This window comes from Eutrigla gurnardus (assembly GCF_963514095.1).
Source record: "Eutrigla gurnardus genome assembly, chromosome: 7".
NCBI classification, from domain to species: domain Eukaryota; kingdom Metazoa; phylum Chordata; class Actinopteri; order Perciformes; family Triglidae; genus Eutrigla; species Eutrigla gurnardus.
In genome coordinates, this window is record NC_139921.1 from 17,926,697 (window position 1) to 17,942,265 (window position 15,569).

General features: G+C 43.0%; 2 protein-coding genes across 2 annotated transcripts; one reads left to right on the top strand and one right to left on the bottom strand.

The window, feature by feature from the left end:
• Window positions 1–237: 237 nt before the first annotated feature.
• On the bottom strand, window positions 238–6,921 carry msh4 (mutS homolog 4). Its single transcript, XM_084012922.1, has 20 exons — window positions 6,312–6,921; window positions 5,903–6,076; window positions 5,658–5,821; window positions 5,415–5,525; window positions 5,095–5,210; window positions 4,838–5,011; window positions 4,570–4,742; window positions 4,396–4,463; window positions 4,155–4,229; window positions 3,945–4,009; window positions 3,694–3,863; window positions 3,460–3,596; window positions 3,273–3,376; window positions 2,654–2,778; window positions 1,839–2,039; window positions 1,618–1,736; window positions 1,376–1,504; window positions 1,004–1,178; window positions 834–922; window positions 238–543 (listed from the first exon to the last, which is right to left on the bottom strand). The coding sequence occupies exons 1-20, from the start codon at window positions 6,496–6,498 to the stop codon at window positions 346–348; spliced, it is 2,754 nt and encodes a 917-aa protein (XP_083869048.1). The 5' UTR covers window positions 6,499–6,921; the 3' UTR covers window positions 238–345.
• A 1,075-nt stretch (window positions 6,922–7,996) lies between these two features.
• Window positions 7,997–9,309, top strand: vcpkmt (valosin containing protein lysine (K) methyltransferase). The gene is made up of 5 exons (XM_084013235.1): window positions 7,997–8,268; window positions 8,488–8,601; window positions 8,698–8,770; window positions 8,912–9,031; window positions 9,124–9,309. Exons 1-5 carry the CDS (start codon window positions 8,012–8,014, stop codon window positions 9,226–9,228), a joined length of 669 nt encoding a protein of 222 aa, XP_083869361.1. The 5' UTR covers window positions 7,997–8,011; the 3' UTR covers window positions 9,229–9,309.
• The last annotated feature ends 6,260 nt before the right edge of the window (window positions 9,310–15,569 follow it).

Genomic DNA, 15,569 nt, shown 5'->3' on the forward strand with positions numbered 1-15,569 from the left:
AGAAGCAAAGAGGGGAGTGGTCTTGCATTTCCCCCAAAGTCCATGAAACACGAGTACAAAAAGAACATTATATGGGGAGTTCCGGTATATATGGTACAGTGTGACCTAAACACGCTTCTTTTAAATTAATTTGTTGTGGTATAATATATTCAGGGGTTTAACACATATTTTACATTCTTTTTTTTTTAATGAACATGTGGTATTGACTGACCAAAAAGAAACCAATGGACACTGGCATTCAAATAAATCAATTTAATATAAAATGTGTCAGTCTAAACAGAATATGCCCAGTAATAATACACCATATTTAAACACTTTAAACACTATTTAAACAGGCTAAATCAGTCATTCCTCCTCTGTATCAATGGACCCTGGCTGCCCTGCTGCCTGCAGCTCTACCTCATACTGCTTCTTCAGGCCCTTCAGATACATACGCAAGCTATCTGGGTCCAGTCTGGAGTTTCTGGCAGTCTGCAGGAGACGAGTAGCCAGCCTGTACACAGCTCTCTGCCTCTGAGTTTCCGGATCACTGTGATGCTTGGCCTAGAGCGATAATAAACCACAACTTGGATATTGTTTCATCTCACTGCACGTCTCTGATATAAAGCAGGATTATTTACAGGACACAAAAAATATTTGTGCTATCCGTCACGAGAGGCCACGGCACAGCATTTTACTTTGTCGGGGTCAAATATTGGTTTCATGTCAATTACAGCTGGTTTTACTGTTGCACAGATGTGGAGCATGATATAAACGCACAAGGTACACAGAACAGGTTGAGGCAGGAAAGCCAGTAGGACAAAAAGGCAAACGCTGATCTGCATGAATCATACCAAAAGTTGCTGGCTAACTCTGGAGGCTATTATCTTTGCTTCTTGGATTAAGTCTGGAGGAATTGCAGTCATTTCTGCAGCTCTCAGACCTAGAAGAAGAAAAACAAGCTCTGTATCCATTTCATGACCAGTTTCAACAGGACTGTACATAGATTTCACCGATTCTGTACCATAATGTCTTTCTTCAGAGCATCCTCGAATCAGCAAGTATGTATACAGCACGCTCTCTGCACCGGTGTCACCACTGCGTGTGTGCTGAACCTCCATGTGGTGGTTCTCCGCGTTGGGATAAAGAGACTCCAGTTGGCACAGCTCAAGAAAGTGTGTGGCAAACAGGGTGAACGCCTGCAAACAGCACAGTCACTTGGACAACACACACTATTCCTGTATTGACTTTTCTACTTTAATGTTGACCTAAGAGGTGTTCCACAGCAGACAATAACAAGTGAAATTATTAAGATAGAGCATAGGAATGTGATTTATCTGGTTTTCATTTCAGAAAAAGGAGTGTCCGTGCAGGATTACGTAAGTGCATACTTTACCTTGAGGCTAAGGAGGAACTCACAAACGGAGTGACAGATGCCGATGCCCTCTTCCGCACTGGTGCCACGTCCCAGTTCATCTATGATGATCAGGGACCTGTCACTTACGTTGTGGATTATGTAAGAGATCTTTGGGAAGTAAATATGCAGTCATTTATAATTTAATGATCTATTTCCCCTCACATAAGGAATTAAGGAATGTGAGCAACATTAACGCTAAAAAGACGAACACAAAACCATACCTCTTTCATTTCCAACATGAAGGTGGAAGAGTTTGTTTCAAAATCATCGTCCACACCAATTCTGGTGAAAATCTGATCAGCAACACGAAAAGAGGCATACTCAGCAGGGACAAAAGAGCCTGGAACAAGAATGCAAGGGTGTTTCTCAAAGATCGAGCCAAGTCAATGCCTACATAGAGTTGCGTTCCAAAATCAAGAGGCTGAAAGGTTTTGCTGCTGACCTATCTGAGCCATGATCTGACACAGCGCCACCTGTTTGAGGTAGGTGGATTTACCACTCATGTTGGGTCCAGTGATGATGACAAAGTTGCTGCCCTCGGAGATGTAGCTATTATTCGATACAGGCTGCTGTCCAACAATTCGCTCCAAAATGGGGTGACGACCCTGCTTGATGGCCAGCGTGTCTGTAAACTCTGGGCGCACTGGCAGACACAGCAGAAAAAAACAACCACTCTCATGCATTTCCATGAGACGATCAAAATGCATTAAAATACAGCTACACTGTATGAGTCAGTATCTGGCTTTTGGCCTACCCACGTAGGGCTGGGTGTATGATATCAGCTCTATGATTAAATTCTTTATTGCTAATTATTTGAATTAAAGGTGTGCCATAATTTAATAAAAGCTTATTTCTGAGAGAGGTGTATGTCGTGGTTACAGCCAGCGAGCTCCTCTGCTGAAGAGATTTGTCCCGGTAAATACAGCACACCAGTGCACACTTATGTAACAAGGGTAATCTGAGTACAAGCTGGCTGGGATAGAGGGGGGCAGTCAGTCAGCACATGTCTAGTTAGATATGCTTTCAGACAGCTGAGGGCCAGCGCTCGCCACCCACGTGGCTCACTGGGCTCGTGCTGCCCACGACCCACAAATAAAAAAAAAAGAACTGAGGCCAGCAGAGCTGCCAACTCAGAGGAGCAGTTTCTGGTCGTCATGTGTGATGTTGGCTGGGTGCTGCCTTGAGTGCACACAATACTCCCTCAGACAACAGCTCGGACTGACAGTTTGACTGACTTGGACAGTGATTCATACGTACCATATTCTGAGATGGTGCATGCATTGGCCAGTGACAGCAGCATGTCCAGCATGGATACGGCATCAGAGAGCTTGTAAAGGCAGTGAATGTGCTCGTGGATAGTGCTAAGCAGCTGACGTATCACCCTGTGTGGAAACAGGTTAGATTGCTGCAGGGGCATGGCACAGTAGGAAAATTAGCAAACAAACAGCACCCTCTGGTGGACAATAAGCACAACACTATATTTATCTAAATCAGCTTTTAAATAGATGAAACTGTGTTTTGGCAGAGAAAAGTAGCAACTTGCAGTGTCCCCTTTAAATGAGTGCATTAACTAATTGATTAACATCTAATGTCAGCTAAGATGAGATGGTCTTTTATCTGGGGATTAAAAGTCAAGCATAACAGCACAATAATAGTCACATCTCTGGCATCAAAACAATGTTAAAAGATGAGCTTTGAACTTGAGCTAATTTCTGCAGAATCATACTCTGTGGAATGGAATGAGTGCCAGATAATTAATTTGCCAGAGTAAATTAACGATTTACTCAAGGAAATCACATAATTACTCAGCTATTCATTATTTCCTACAATACATTACTGTGCACATTTGTAAATCATAGAATCACAATTTCCTCACACGTAGGACATGTGAAAGATCTCCCTCAGGGCCTCGTCACAGCGGTCATTCATCTTCATCAGGTCAGCGATAGTGAAGCCATAGTTGTTCTTGTGCTTGGTTACCTGCGGTGGCAGATGTTCAAACACAGCACTTGTGTTCATTCAATCATTCAAACTGCACTAGCCCTGCTTTTGGTGGACTATACCTTGATAAACTCGGAGGGGAGTTTCCCTTCAGGCAAGACCACTCCTTCAAGCTTCATCTGGATGAAGAATCCTCGAGCTGTGCTGAAGCTGGTGCGCACTGGCAAACCATATTTCTCCCCAATCTGGTTCACTAGCCCTGTGCAACACAATGCCATTCATTAAGCTTGGATGTATCAAAACTATATTCAAGCATTGTAAAGCAAAGACGTGAACTGAACAGCCTGAATAAAGACCTGAAATGTCGTCCACTATCTCAGTATAAGCTCTGCGTGCAATGTCGAGGAACTCGTTGATGTTGGGGCGCACAGCATAACACTTCTGGGTGCGCATGTTCAGGCTGCCCTTCAGGTAGGTAGTGTCCTCATTAATCACCGTCTTGATCTGCTCGAGGATCACGTCAAACCTGAGACGGACACAAATACGGGGCAAGCGGTCTGTAGACAGTTTATTTATACATATCTGATATATACACAAGGCTTAGTACCTGTTGTCTTCCAGTGAGGCGCTGTATTCCTTGAGCAGAGCTGTGTTGCAGTTCTTCAACACCATCTTTTCATAAAGTATAATGTTTAAAAGATGAACTATTTATATTCTAAGTAAATATTAACCAGTACAATGCTTTTTGTGTGGGTTAAAACATTTTTCTCGTTCATTCTATCCATGCCTATCATGATTTTGAACAGATTTCACAGACCCTTAACCGTGGCACCAGGTCCAATGTGTGTTTCAGTTGAATGACGTGTGTAATTTTTGCTTCAGCAACCTGAACCTGTGAAAACACAGCAAGAGTACTGAAAAGTGCATGAGAGAGGAAAGATATTTCACATGTGAAATTTGAAAAGCATTTTAAAACGCAAACACATGCAAATTCACTGGATGACAAAACATTCAATCAGAATTCAAACAGTCATGAGTACTGAAAGTACTGTACATACTGTTTCCTGCTTTGGGATTTGGACAAGAACAGAGAGCAGCTGGTCAATGTCCAGGAAGTGACCTAAGGCTAAGGAGAGCAAAAGAACAGACATTCAGATCCCGTGTCTTGCTCCCATCTTAAGTATGCCCATTATTTAATGTATGATTAAGAACTGTTTGTGCTTATTCCTCACCATTCTCCAGACCAAAGAAGAGCTCCTCATCCTGCAGTAACTCTTGTATTGTGTCCAAGCGTATGTTGATGGTGTCCACATCAACCAAAGGCTCCAGAATATTGGAGCGCAACCTTCTAGCACCGCCAGGTGTCTTGGTGTGGTTAAGTACACCTAAAAGAGTATGCCCGCTCCTATATTATACAAAGATAAGCAGAGAGAGACAGACGAAACACTTACTGTACATAAGCACTATGCATACAAAGATGACAGTCATAGTCCCTCTTACCTGTGATCTCTATTATTGACCACCAACTCCAAGTTTGTAGCAGATGCTGAGTCAATCATTGCCGTCTGTTCGCTTCCTTTAAAGCTCACTTTGAGAGACTTGCCAGCATAGACAGAGTTCTGAATGAACTCTAAATATTTCAGCAAAGCAGCAGCTGTTGCTAGGCAGTAATACCTGAACAAGTGATAACATTCGGTAATGAAAAAACAGTGCTACAGTATATCTGTTTCTATACATTATTGTACTCAGTGGCATACTTAGCTTGCACTTCCATGAGGACTGTGCCAAATTCTGGAGGGCAAAGCTGCTGAATGTACTCCAGTCCTTTCCTCTCATTAAAATACTTCCTTTGGATAGCAGTGAAAGCTACTCCCTGACAAAAAATCAATATGAAAAGGAAAATATTACCTCACACTAACAGTAAACAAGAACAAATATAATAGGTGGGATGCACCATACAGATTTCACACTAGTGCCAAAAAAGGAGTGAGTCTGAGTAAGCCAATTTCTGCTTTAAAAGCGGGTATTTTTTTGAATGAACTGTGTTTTACTCATTACTCCTGTACTGCATTGGTACCGGGAAGTTCTCTTTGATGAGGTTGAACAGCTTCGTCCCTTTCCCCTTCTCACTGGCTGTGTCTGGCATCAGTATTTCCAGTGGCACCAATATGTGAATCTTGGTTATGACCTTCAGAAGAGTAACATATGACTGAGACAGGGGTTCCCTCTAAATTAGAGTCTGATTGCTGAGTGTAGCTGAGATTAATATTCACACAAGAATGTTAATGATACTGTAGCTTTTGAGAAGGCATTGGGTTACCTTGGCATATGTCCCAGTGTCTGCGAACTGTGAAAGTATAAGCTCTGGGTATTTCAAGTTAAGACTGGCCATACCAATCTCTCCCCTAGCCAAACCGCGGCCTTCAACGACTGCCACAATCACAGAAGCACCAGAGGTTGTGGTCGCAGAGGAGCAACTTGTTGCTGCGAAAACACAGAAGTCAGAATGGGAAACACAGCTTCAGCCATGTTGACATGCTCAAGTATGATCTACGACTCAGGTACCGGTGTGATCAGTCAGTGGTGTCCGTGCTGGGTGTGTGCCGGTGGCCCCAGTAGACCGCGGGGTCCTCCTGAGTTTCGGTGTTCCTCCATGGCTGGGGTGGGAGGAACTGTCCGAGGTAGATGCAAGGAGGGATGAATTGATTCTGCCTAACCTGAAGCTGTGATTCAACTGACCTGTGTCAGGACAACATAAGGGGAAAAGGTCAAGTGTCATATTATTGCAGTGCCTTGCCCAGAGACAGGGTTTTTTGTGTTAATAATACAGCCTCATTCTCATTCTATCTAAACAAATTCAGACATTTAAGAATTTAGTAATGTCATTAACTTAATTGTGTACGCCATTGTTGTGTAAGTAAAATATGCTAACATTAGGGTTAGCTTAAACGGCTTTGGCTGGCCGTAAAATCACCTGGGGCCACTCGGGGGAGCGACGGACCGCTCACGCTGCTTTCATCTGGACTTTGGTGGGATGAACCGGACGACACTGATGCGGGTCCGTACGAGGTGGTTCCATTGCTTCTGTCCATTGGGGACACCCCCCATGTTTGTCCACATTCGGAGGTGTCGCCCACCTCCTCTGTGCTGCTACGAAACATTTTAAAACTTCCCAAAGGCAGAGTACATTACCAAACTCATGGATACAATTGTTAAGTGGAAATGCCGATAACAACAACAACAACAAAAAGATGACCGCGGTAACTGAGCCTTGTTCGCGAAAAATCTAATAGTGGGTCCTATGCGTACGGAGCCCCCCTGGTGCCCAAAAGCTAGCTAGCTAGCTAACAACGTAACGGCCACATCTGACATTCGCGCGCGCTCATATCAGTGTTCACATCCTGGCATCTTGTATCTGTGACGTCATATTTTTAAAACAAGGCGATTGACATTACTCAATGATTTATTGATTATTAATTGATAATACGTCAGACTTGAAAATGCGTTAGGGATTTCCGATTAATAGCCATGTTAAGTCTTTCTTTCTTTCTTTCTTTCTTTCTTTCTTTCTTTCTTTCTTTCTTTCTTTCTTTCTTTCTAGTTCTATCAGTAGATCTTCTCTGACAGATGTCATTGAATGTAGTCTTTTTATGAGGGCTAAGGAGTCTGTGCATAATACCACCCTATCAGGTCTGACCTCTTCAACCCACTGTGCAATGATGGCTGCCACTCTTTCTGCTGTATACAGATAACTGGTCAGATAGCCTTTTAGAGATGTTGAGTTTGAATTCCAGGATATGTATACCATTTCCCACACATTTCTGTTTGTTCTTGGACCCCTGTGTAGATTTTGAGATTATTGTATCGGTTTCTCAGATAGATGCACGTTTTAACTCCTACTTCCTCAATTGTCTACCGATAGTCAATAAAGCGTAAATAAAGCAAGATATTGTTTTATCTCTGCAGCCCGGTGCCATACATTCGGGTGGGCCGGTTATTGTGCTACTTTGGGGATGTGAGAATTGACAAATAATGTAAAATAAATAATGTAACAACCAACAACAAACTGTACACAAAGTGCATGTGGGCTTTTGACAAATGGGCTATCCTAAGCATGAACCTTTATATAGGGGTGCTATTCCAGAAAGCCGGCTCAACAAACTCTGAACCTAACCCTGAACTCTGAGTTGATATTTATTCTCAAGATATCACAATTTCTCACCCTCTTAAAAGAATGGCCTACGTCCTAAATAGATGACTATTGTTGTAACCCTTTTATGACAATATGTCTATTGCCATAACCTTTTTGTGTGAAATGATGAATAAATATCATACTTTATATTTGGTTCATTTTTTCTGTTTTTTGAAAACCTGAAAATATAACTTATGCCATTATTGTAAGAGGGTGACGGATTGTAGCTTGTGGCTGATTTGGTGGTGAAGGCCTAACATACTCTTAACTTACTTTATGAAGTCTCTATCAATTTAAGTTAATGTAATTGTATCAACTGAATCAAATTATAACTTAGTATATACATTATATCTTTTGCAAAAATTAAATTTTCTACCGACATGTAATGTCTGTTTATTCAGTGCACTCACTCTGATAAGTAGATGCTTTTATTCTGGAAAAGTCAAACCGGAAGTCTCGTACTAGTTCCTGCCGCGGCCAACATGGCGGCTGGCGCAGAGGAGGGAGATTACTTTGTGAGAGAAATTAATAAAAATGACGGGTGTACTCTAAAGGTGAACCAGTGCTACTTGGGGGACGTTGGGTGTGTTGTTTGGGATGCAGCCATCGTTCTGGCGAAATATTTAGAGACGAAACAATTCCATGACCCGTCGTCAGGAGTGAACGTCTGGGCTGGCAGGAGTGTTGTGGAGTTAGGGGCTGGGACGGGAGTTGTTGGTCTGATGGCAGCTACACTGGGGTGAGATAACAGTTTATTTTCCGTGTTTTACGTCTTACTCTGTCGTTTATATATTAACATAAATATGCTTGTATCTCCAACGAGTTGCAATTTAACGACGAACTAGCTAGCTGCTTCTACTCGTTGACAGCAGCATAAATACAGCGACTATAAAACGAAAATGCTAACTATATGGACAGCTAAAAGATAGTTTTCATTGCTGTGTATTAAATCCCATAGAGCGGCAGTTACTGTGACAGACCTGGAGGAGCTGCAGACCCTGCTGAGGGTGAACATCCGGGAAAACCAGGCTCTCATCAGTAGTGGATCAGTTTCTGCCAAGGTACTGAAATGGTTTGTACTTATGTTTCGTTTTTGTTGTTTTCAGTCTTTTGTTGTGTTCAATACATTGAAAGACATGTCCAAACGCTATCTACTCTCCTTTTAAAGGGGTGAAGATGTGTCTGACTTCCAGCCTCCCCCACATTATGTCCTTATGGCAGATTGCATCTATTACGAGCAGGTAATTTACTCTAGTTATCTACTTTCAATCTAAATGTCACCCTTTGCAAACGTGCACTGTATCACCGTCATTATATAACCAGACACACATGAAGGGCAGCAGTGTATTTCTCTTTGTGATTATTATCACTTATCTCCACAGTCTATTGTTCCACTGGTGGAGAGCTTGAAGCTGCTCTCTGGACCAGAGACCTGCATCATGTGCTGCTATGAGCAGCGCACAGAGGGCGTCAATCCAAAAGTGGAACAGCAGTTTTTTGAGGTAAGAGCCCGACTTTCTGTTCATAAATAAGTAAATATTAAGGCGGCATCACCCCCATCAATGAATAATTGTTTTTCTGTGTTATCTTTTAGTTGCTGCAACACAACTTCAACTGTGAGGAGATCCCTTTAGACAAGCAAGACCCAGAGTTTAGTAGTCCAGACATCCACATCCTGCACATCCGAAGAAAAGTCTGAGTTTGTTTGAAATGTGTGTCTACTTGTTTATATGAAAAATAAGCTCTAATATATCACTTTCTTGATAGTGATTGGAGTAAACAAATGTAAAAGTCAAACCATTGTAAAAGTTTCCTCTTTTTTTCATCCATTATAAAAACCTGTTTGGATAATATTGTCAGTTGCATTGATCTGTGTGATTGTAGTGCTGCAAAGGTAGACGTGTGCACAGACATGACAAAATGTCTATTAATGGGTTGTTTAACCTAAAGGGTTTACAAATAGACTAGGAAGGGACTGGACCATGCTTTCTGGAGTGCTTTTGGATGTTTGACCTTGAGGATTAGTTATGCAAATGTTTTTTTTTTTTTTGCTTTTTATGCAAAACACAGTGAAAGTCCAGAATTCACAGCTCAGTGAACTGCAGGAAACTACAAACGTGAGCCTTGCAGCACTTTTGCTGTGCATGATTAAATAAACACTGTTGTGGGGCTAGGATTACATTGGGATGATACGCACAATCATATTTAAAATTGAAATGTTGACCTTGCTCCTAAAATGAGCAGCCATACATTTTGTGCATGATTTTAATCTTAAAAATAGGACTTTTCAAATTGTGAATGAGCTACCGGTATGTCAAATCAGTCATTGCCCATTTGGAGCACTAGGGGGCAATAGTTGCTTAAAGTCCCCTAAAAGTATTTGAGTTGTGTAAATGTTTAGTCTGTGCAATAAAACTGCAATTAGATTAATATTAATCCTCAAAGCCAAGCTGGTTATCTCAGAAGTGAATACAAACACAAGATGCAAAGGCAATGTTGTTACATTATGAGAATTTACTACACTGAGAAAGGTGGGAAAATAATCATGGCTAAAGTTCCTCAATTACTATATTTGTTTTTATGTAGTTTACCCGGTTTTAAAAACCAACATGGTGTATGCCAGCACTCCTGAAATCTTTTGCCCTCCATGCGAGGGGAATTCCACCCAAAGCCCCAGATTAGCTGGAAGATTATGGCTCTTTTTCAAGCATAAACCATGAAGTACGCCCCCGTACTCCCACAGGCATGCAGGGGCCCCTCGCAGCCTTTCATGCAGCTCTCTGTTTACACAGCGGAGCTGTAGTGTAATGAGCAGTGTGGCCTTCAACGCTCAAACCAAATAAAAATGTTATTGCTGAAGTTGACGGGGTGGGGTTGACGCTGACGGTCCCATTAAATACCTAACTCACTTTATTGACTAATGCGATGGGAGCCAACTTTGGTGATGCATTATTAAGATGCTCCTCATGCTCATTGTAGTATTTCTTTATAAGTATACACTAGTGCAAAGCTTACATTGCCTGAAATATACTTCTGCTATACAGCATGACGATCTGCAATGGTATAGCACCTAAAAAACAATGAGTTTTATTATACATAAACAGAAACGAGCAGCTCTTAACAATCCAACTTTCATCAGATGCTTACGCTTTGTGTATAGAATGAATGCCAATCCATTGTTTAAATAGCTAATAAACTGTTTCTTCATTTGAACACACACCTACTTAAACAGATCTAACCTTTCCTGTTCCAATAGATTCATTAATAACCAGTATTTCAACTGAGATGGTGAACTATTTTAATGTATTTATAATGCAGAAAGACAGAGGTGTGGTTGAATTAAATTATAGTTTAATAATCTGATTCCTGGGTCTTGGTCCATGATATGGTATCACAAGAGGGACGGAGTGAGATGAATACCCTTTTAAAGCTTTTTATTTTTTACAGTTACTAAAATGACTACAGTGGATCATTTATAATAATCTCCCCCTCTGGCCCTGTGATGACCTCTCACTTCTGCCTGGGGCTGCCGGACTGCTACAATCAGTGTCAGTCTACTATTGAGGTCCTCCTTTGGCTTATGTTCAGCTAATTAATTTGACTCACAGCTGGTATTAAATCCATGTCCCCCCAGTGTGGCGAGGACGAAACCCAGAGGGGTTATTGGGAGATAAGAGGGATGGAGGGGAGCTCCATTATTCTATGTCAACATTTCATCCTCTTGTCCACCCATAGCTCTCCATCTAATCATTCACACTCTTTTTTTTGTCCAGTCTCTCTGGTGTTCTCTCCTACTTAAATGTTAAACCAAAAAATAATTGAAATCATAGTTATAGTCTTCTTGTGGTTGGCTAATTAGGCTAGCACTACAGGGGAATACAGGGAGGCTGGGAGTAAATGAGGACAGCCCACAGTGAAGCAGCGGTGTCTCTTAATCTGTTATCATATGCACATTGAAGTTTCCAGTCACCGTAAATAAAATGAATTCCTGAACATGTGGCGCACATGCTGCATGCCCCAAGACGGAATGGGGCCACGATCTGCCAACAGATGGTGCTATTAGTAGAAAATAACTTTACCTGTGTGGAAAACCTGCAGTAAGAACAACACAGTTCATGTCCTCATGAAGCTATATAGGCCACACAGTGCACTGCAACACAGTGCAGTTTATTAATTATGGCATGTTGATGAAAGCCCTTGTGGCTGTTTTGTATTTTTTTTGTGCAATTTTCTGACTTATCTTTGAGATTCATGTGCAATCCAACCCCCAGGCCAGTCTGCACTTTCTACCTTCACACAAAACCTAGTGAAAGACGTCTGAATAGTTCATTAATGCACAAGTGTGTCCCCCCCCCTAAAACTAGGAAATGAGGGTGCAGTGTAGCGGCCCTCCAAACCAGATGGGTGGAGGAGAGCCTCACTCCGTGCAGCCTGTGTGGTGTGCACCACTCTGCTGCATCGCAGCCAAGTGACACAGACGATCCTTTGTGTCACCATCATCACGCTGCCTGGAGCCGAGACACTGTTCCAGAAAAGGAAGACTCATTCTCTCACTAACTCTTAGGGAGTGGCTCGAGAATAGACATCAAATTGGGCTGAATAAAAATAGAAGAAGGCTGAATAAATGTGTGACTCCTCTGATTCTGCAAAAAGTCCCCCCCCCCCCTCCTAATAATGAGATGCAACAATGCTAATAAAACTGTGGCCCTCTTGTTCAGCATAACAAGCCGACAGGACCACTAGCTTATAGAAAGACAATGCTGACTCAAACCCCCTCACCCCCCTGCAGGGGAACAGGAGGAGGGCGGGGGTGCTGTTAAGACAGCTGTGCTGCAGTTGAGAGGGGACACAGATCCAGCACTGTGAGAATATAGTGCACACTTGCCCCCTTCTTCCATTCCTGCCAATACAAGAATATCAGTGCTGTGACACAGGAGTGATTGTCTATATTGACATTAAAACAGCTGAACACAAGACATGTACAACTCCTTTGCAGGCAGTGTCAAATACACTTTGTGTATATTATTAGCATATAGGCTATATTTCAACTTGACTGACTACATTGGAGTGTGGCTCCAACATGTTATGAGCATAAGTGGAATCGTGTATTGATCCCTGGTTGGAGATACCACAGGTTTCACCGAGACTTGACTGCCTGTGACTGCTGTCCCTATAGCGTTCTAGTGCAATGATGTATTTGTCATCATTAGGATGTGTGGCGGCCCAGCACAGAGGGGGAGAACTGCAGAAGGGAGGGTGCAGCATGTGTGTGTAGCATTTCCCTGAGTCATTACATCTCAGCACTCTGAATCTGGACCCTGTGTGTGTGTGTGTGTGTGTGTGTGTGTGTGTGTGTGTGTGTGTGTGTGTGTGTGTGTGTGTGAGGAGCAGCAGCACCTGGCTTGCCTTTAGATCTGAGAATTCCTCCCAAGCCCCAACTGTTGTCTAATCCAGACGCAGTGTCACTCGAAAACACTGTCTCCACTGTGATTACGGCGATCTTGTCAGAAATACAGGCTGTAGTCGGTCACGGAGCGTTGCCGCGTGGTGGAAGGAGGCCTGCGTTGCATGGATCTTCATCATTCTGTCAGTCAGTGTGTGAGTGTGATAGCGCTGCTGGGTGAATGACTCGTCTCTATGTTACCGTATACTGTGGTATTAAGATCACCCTTAGGTGTTTCCGTTAGTGTTGAGGAGGTTTCATTTCGCGTCAGACACAGATGCACTTAGATTTCCATTCATCACAGTCGTAGCCGAGAGATGCAGGAGACCTCAAGCCGCTATACATAGCGTTGCTTACATCTGAGGGAAAGATGGTTCACACTCAGCTATGATGATCCTCTCTACTCTCTGCGTTACAGCTGGGAAAACACGGCACATGAACCCAGAAACAAACTGGTTCACACTCTCGCACAGCTGTGTCAAACATCCTGTAATTCTCAAGGGGAAACCATGTGGACAAATTTCAGGTTTTTCAAATAATGGAATATAAATAGAAGCCCAGAGGCTTAGAAAAAATACAACAGGACTTAGATTGGATGGTTTTTAAAGTGGAATTGTGAAACCATACAAACAAAACTCTGGTTCGTGGCTTTAATGAAGTAGTTAATGCTTGTATGAGCACTTTATCTATCCATTGAAAATCAAATGGGTTACGTCGTGTGGTCCTCCAGCGCTTCATACTAATTTTACGGTGCTCTGGATTTGTAATTTCACTGCAGCAAGTAACCTTCAGTTGCAGATATGAATGGAATGTATTTTGGACTGAAGCCCAGAGTGCACCTTGGACTTCAGCGCCTCATAGTTTCAACCTTATTTAGCTGGCCTATACCTCAGCATAGCACCTATTAAAAACATGTAATTCAGTCATTAGTTAAAACCTGCACCAACACACCTGCCATCGAAAACAAACTCAAATCACACCTACAATCTAAACAGAATGGAGTGTGTCTCTGTAGAGGCAACCGGGGGTTTGCATGCAGCGTGGCATTCGAGAGCTGTGACCTTAGCAGGAAACCCGAGACAACTTTCAGCCACTTCCTTCTTGTTTTACATTGAGCTCCGTGCGACTTTATTATTCAACAGCTCACTTGAAGGGGCTACTGAGGGTGTGGAGGACTTAACTGGAGGACAGAAGGAGAAGTTTCAACCAAAGAGTTTTTTTTTTCTTTTTTTAAACTGCCCTTGAAGATACGCACCCATTGAAGCAAGCTGTGTAAGCTGTGGCTTAGCGTGATGTTCCCTCCAACCATTTTGGCAGATAAATAAACCGCTTTAATGACGGTGCGCTAAAGACTATCTGTGTCTGCAGGCATCGCAAATCATACAGTTATTATCCAGCTGGGTGTGGCTGTTGTACTATAGGCCAACATTAAGCCAGTGATGACTATGCTTGCAACCCACAGTCAGAAAGTAGTGCTACCTGCGCTAGTGTCACGCTGCGGCTGGAGTTAAGAGGAAGTGAAGACAGTGAGGAAGACAAGCCACACCCCTGAAAACCGCAGGCATCATTCAGGCTAGGTCGGTGTAGCTGTGATGCCACTCGACACGCCGATTCCTGAGACTGTTTTTAGTCTTCGTCAGGTTGACTAATGAGGGTCAAGCTGTCATAGTGACAAAGGGGGGGGGGGGGAAAGTTGTGTTCCAATATTGCAGAAGTATGCTCACAGAGAGTGGGGGTGCTTTCCATTTCTCTCTGCTCTTCCTCTTTCGATGCAGAATAGAGGAACTGACTGGAAATGTGCAGCACAGTCACCCACCTATGGCGTGATACCAAAAACTCCAGGACGCACTTGCGTTAATCCCATCAGGTCATTGTCAAAGGAACATTTTGGCCCTTTTTGGCTTGATTAATTGCGACACCAGTGAGCTAAGAATGCGAAATCAGCGGTTGTTTGCTGATGACGGCGATGGTGTGGCTGTGCTGTCGTGTACACGATCACATTCAACCACACCTCATTAAGCAAGAAGAATGGGACCGATTACACGAAGCACGCCTATTACTGTGCTCTCCCCTCTGACCTTTCCTCTCAGGAAGTGTAAGGAATTCCAGCAGAGCACAGAGGGAGTTGACAGAAGGGCCAGGAGGTCTCATCTTTACAGAGGAGGGGTCATAAAACATTGCTTACAGTCTCTGTCCTTGCCCCCAGGGGCCCCCAGTGTTACCAATAAAGCTGTGAGGATCATATGGTTGTAATGAAGTGGTGGGAACCAAAGTGGCCATTAAAGCCCAATTAAACTGCCATCGGCATCTAATGGAGGCCCTTGACCAAGCCCTTACGGAAGGCAAGTATTTACAAATACTGTCAGATGCTTGGATACTTTCTCAGCTCGCTGATCCTTTCAATTAAAGACCCTTATGTCCTAATGGAGTATTTAAATGACAGCTGCGAGAGATGTGTGGGTAGTGCACAACATTTTCTGTCAGTGGAGTTATAGCCGTCTGCCACCTGACCTGTGTGACGGAAACCTCTGTGGTGCTAAAGCAAACATCCTGAGGCCTCTACAGCAACTTGCTAAGCACCAGATTTTCCACACACG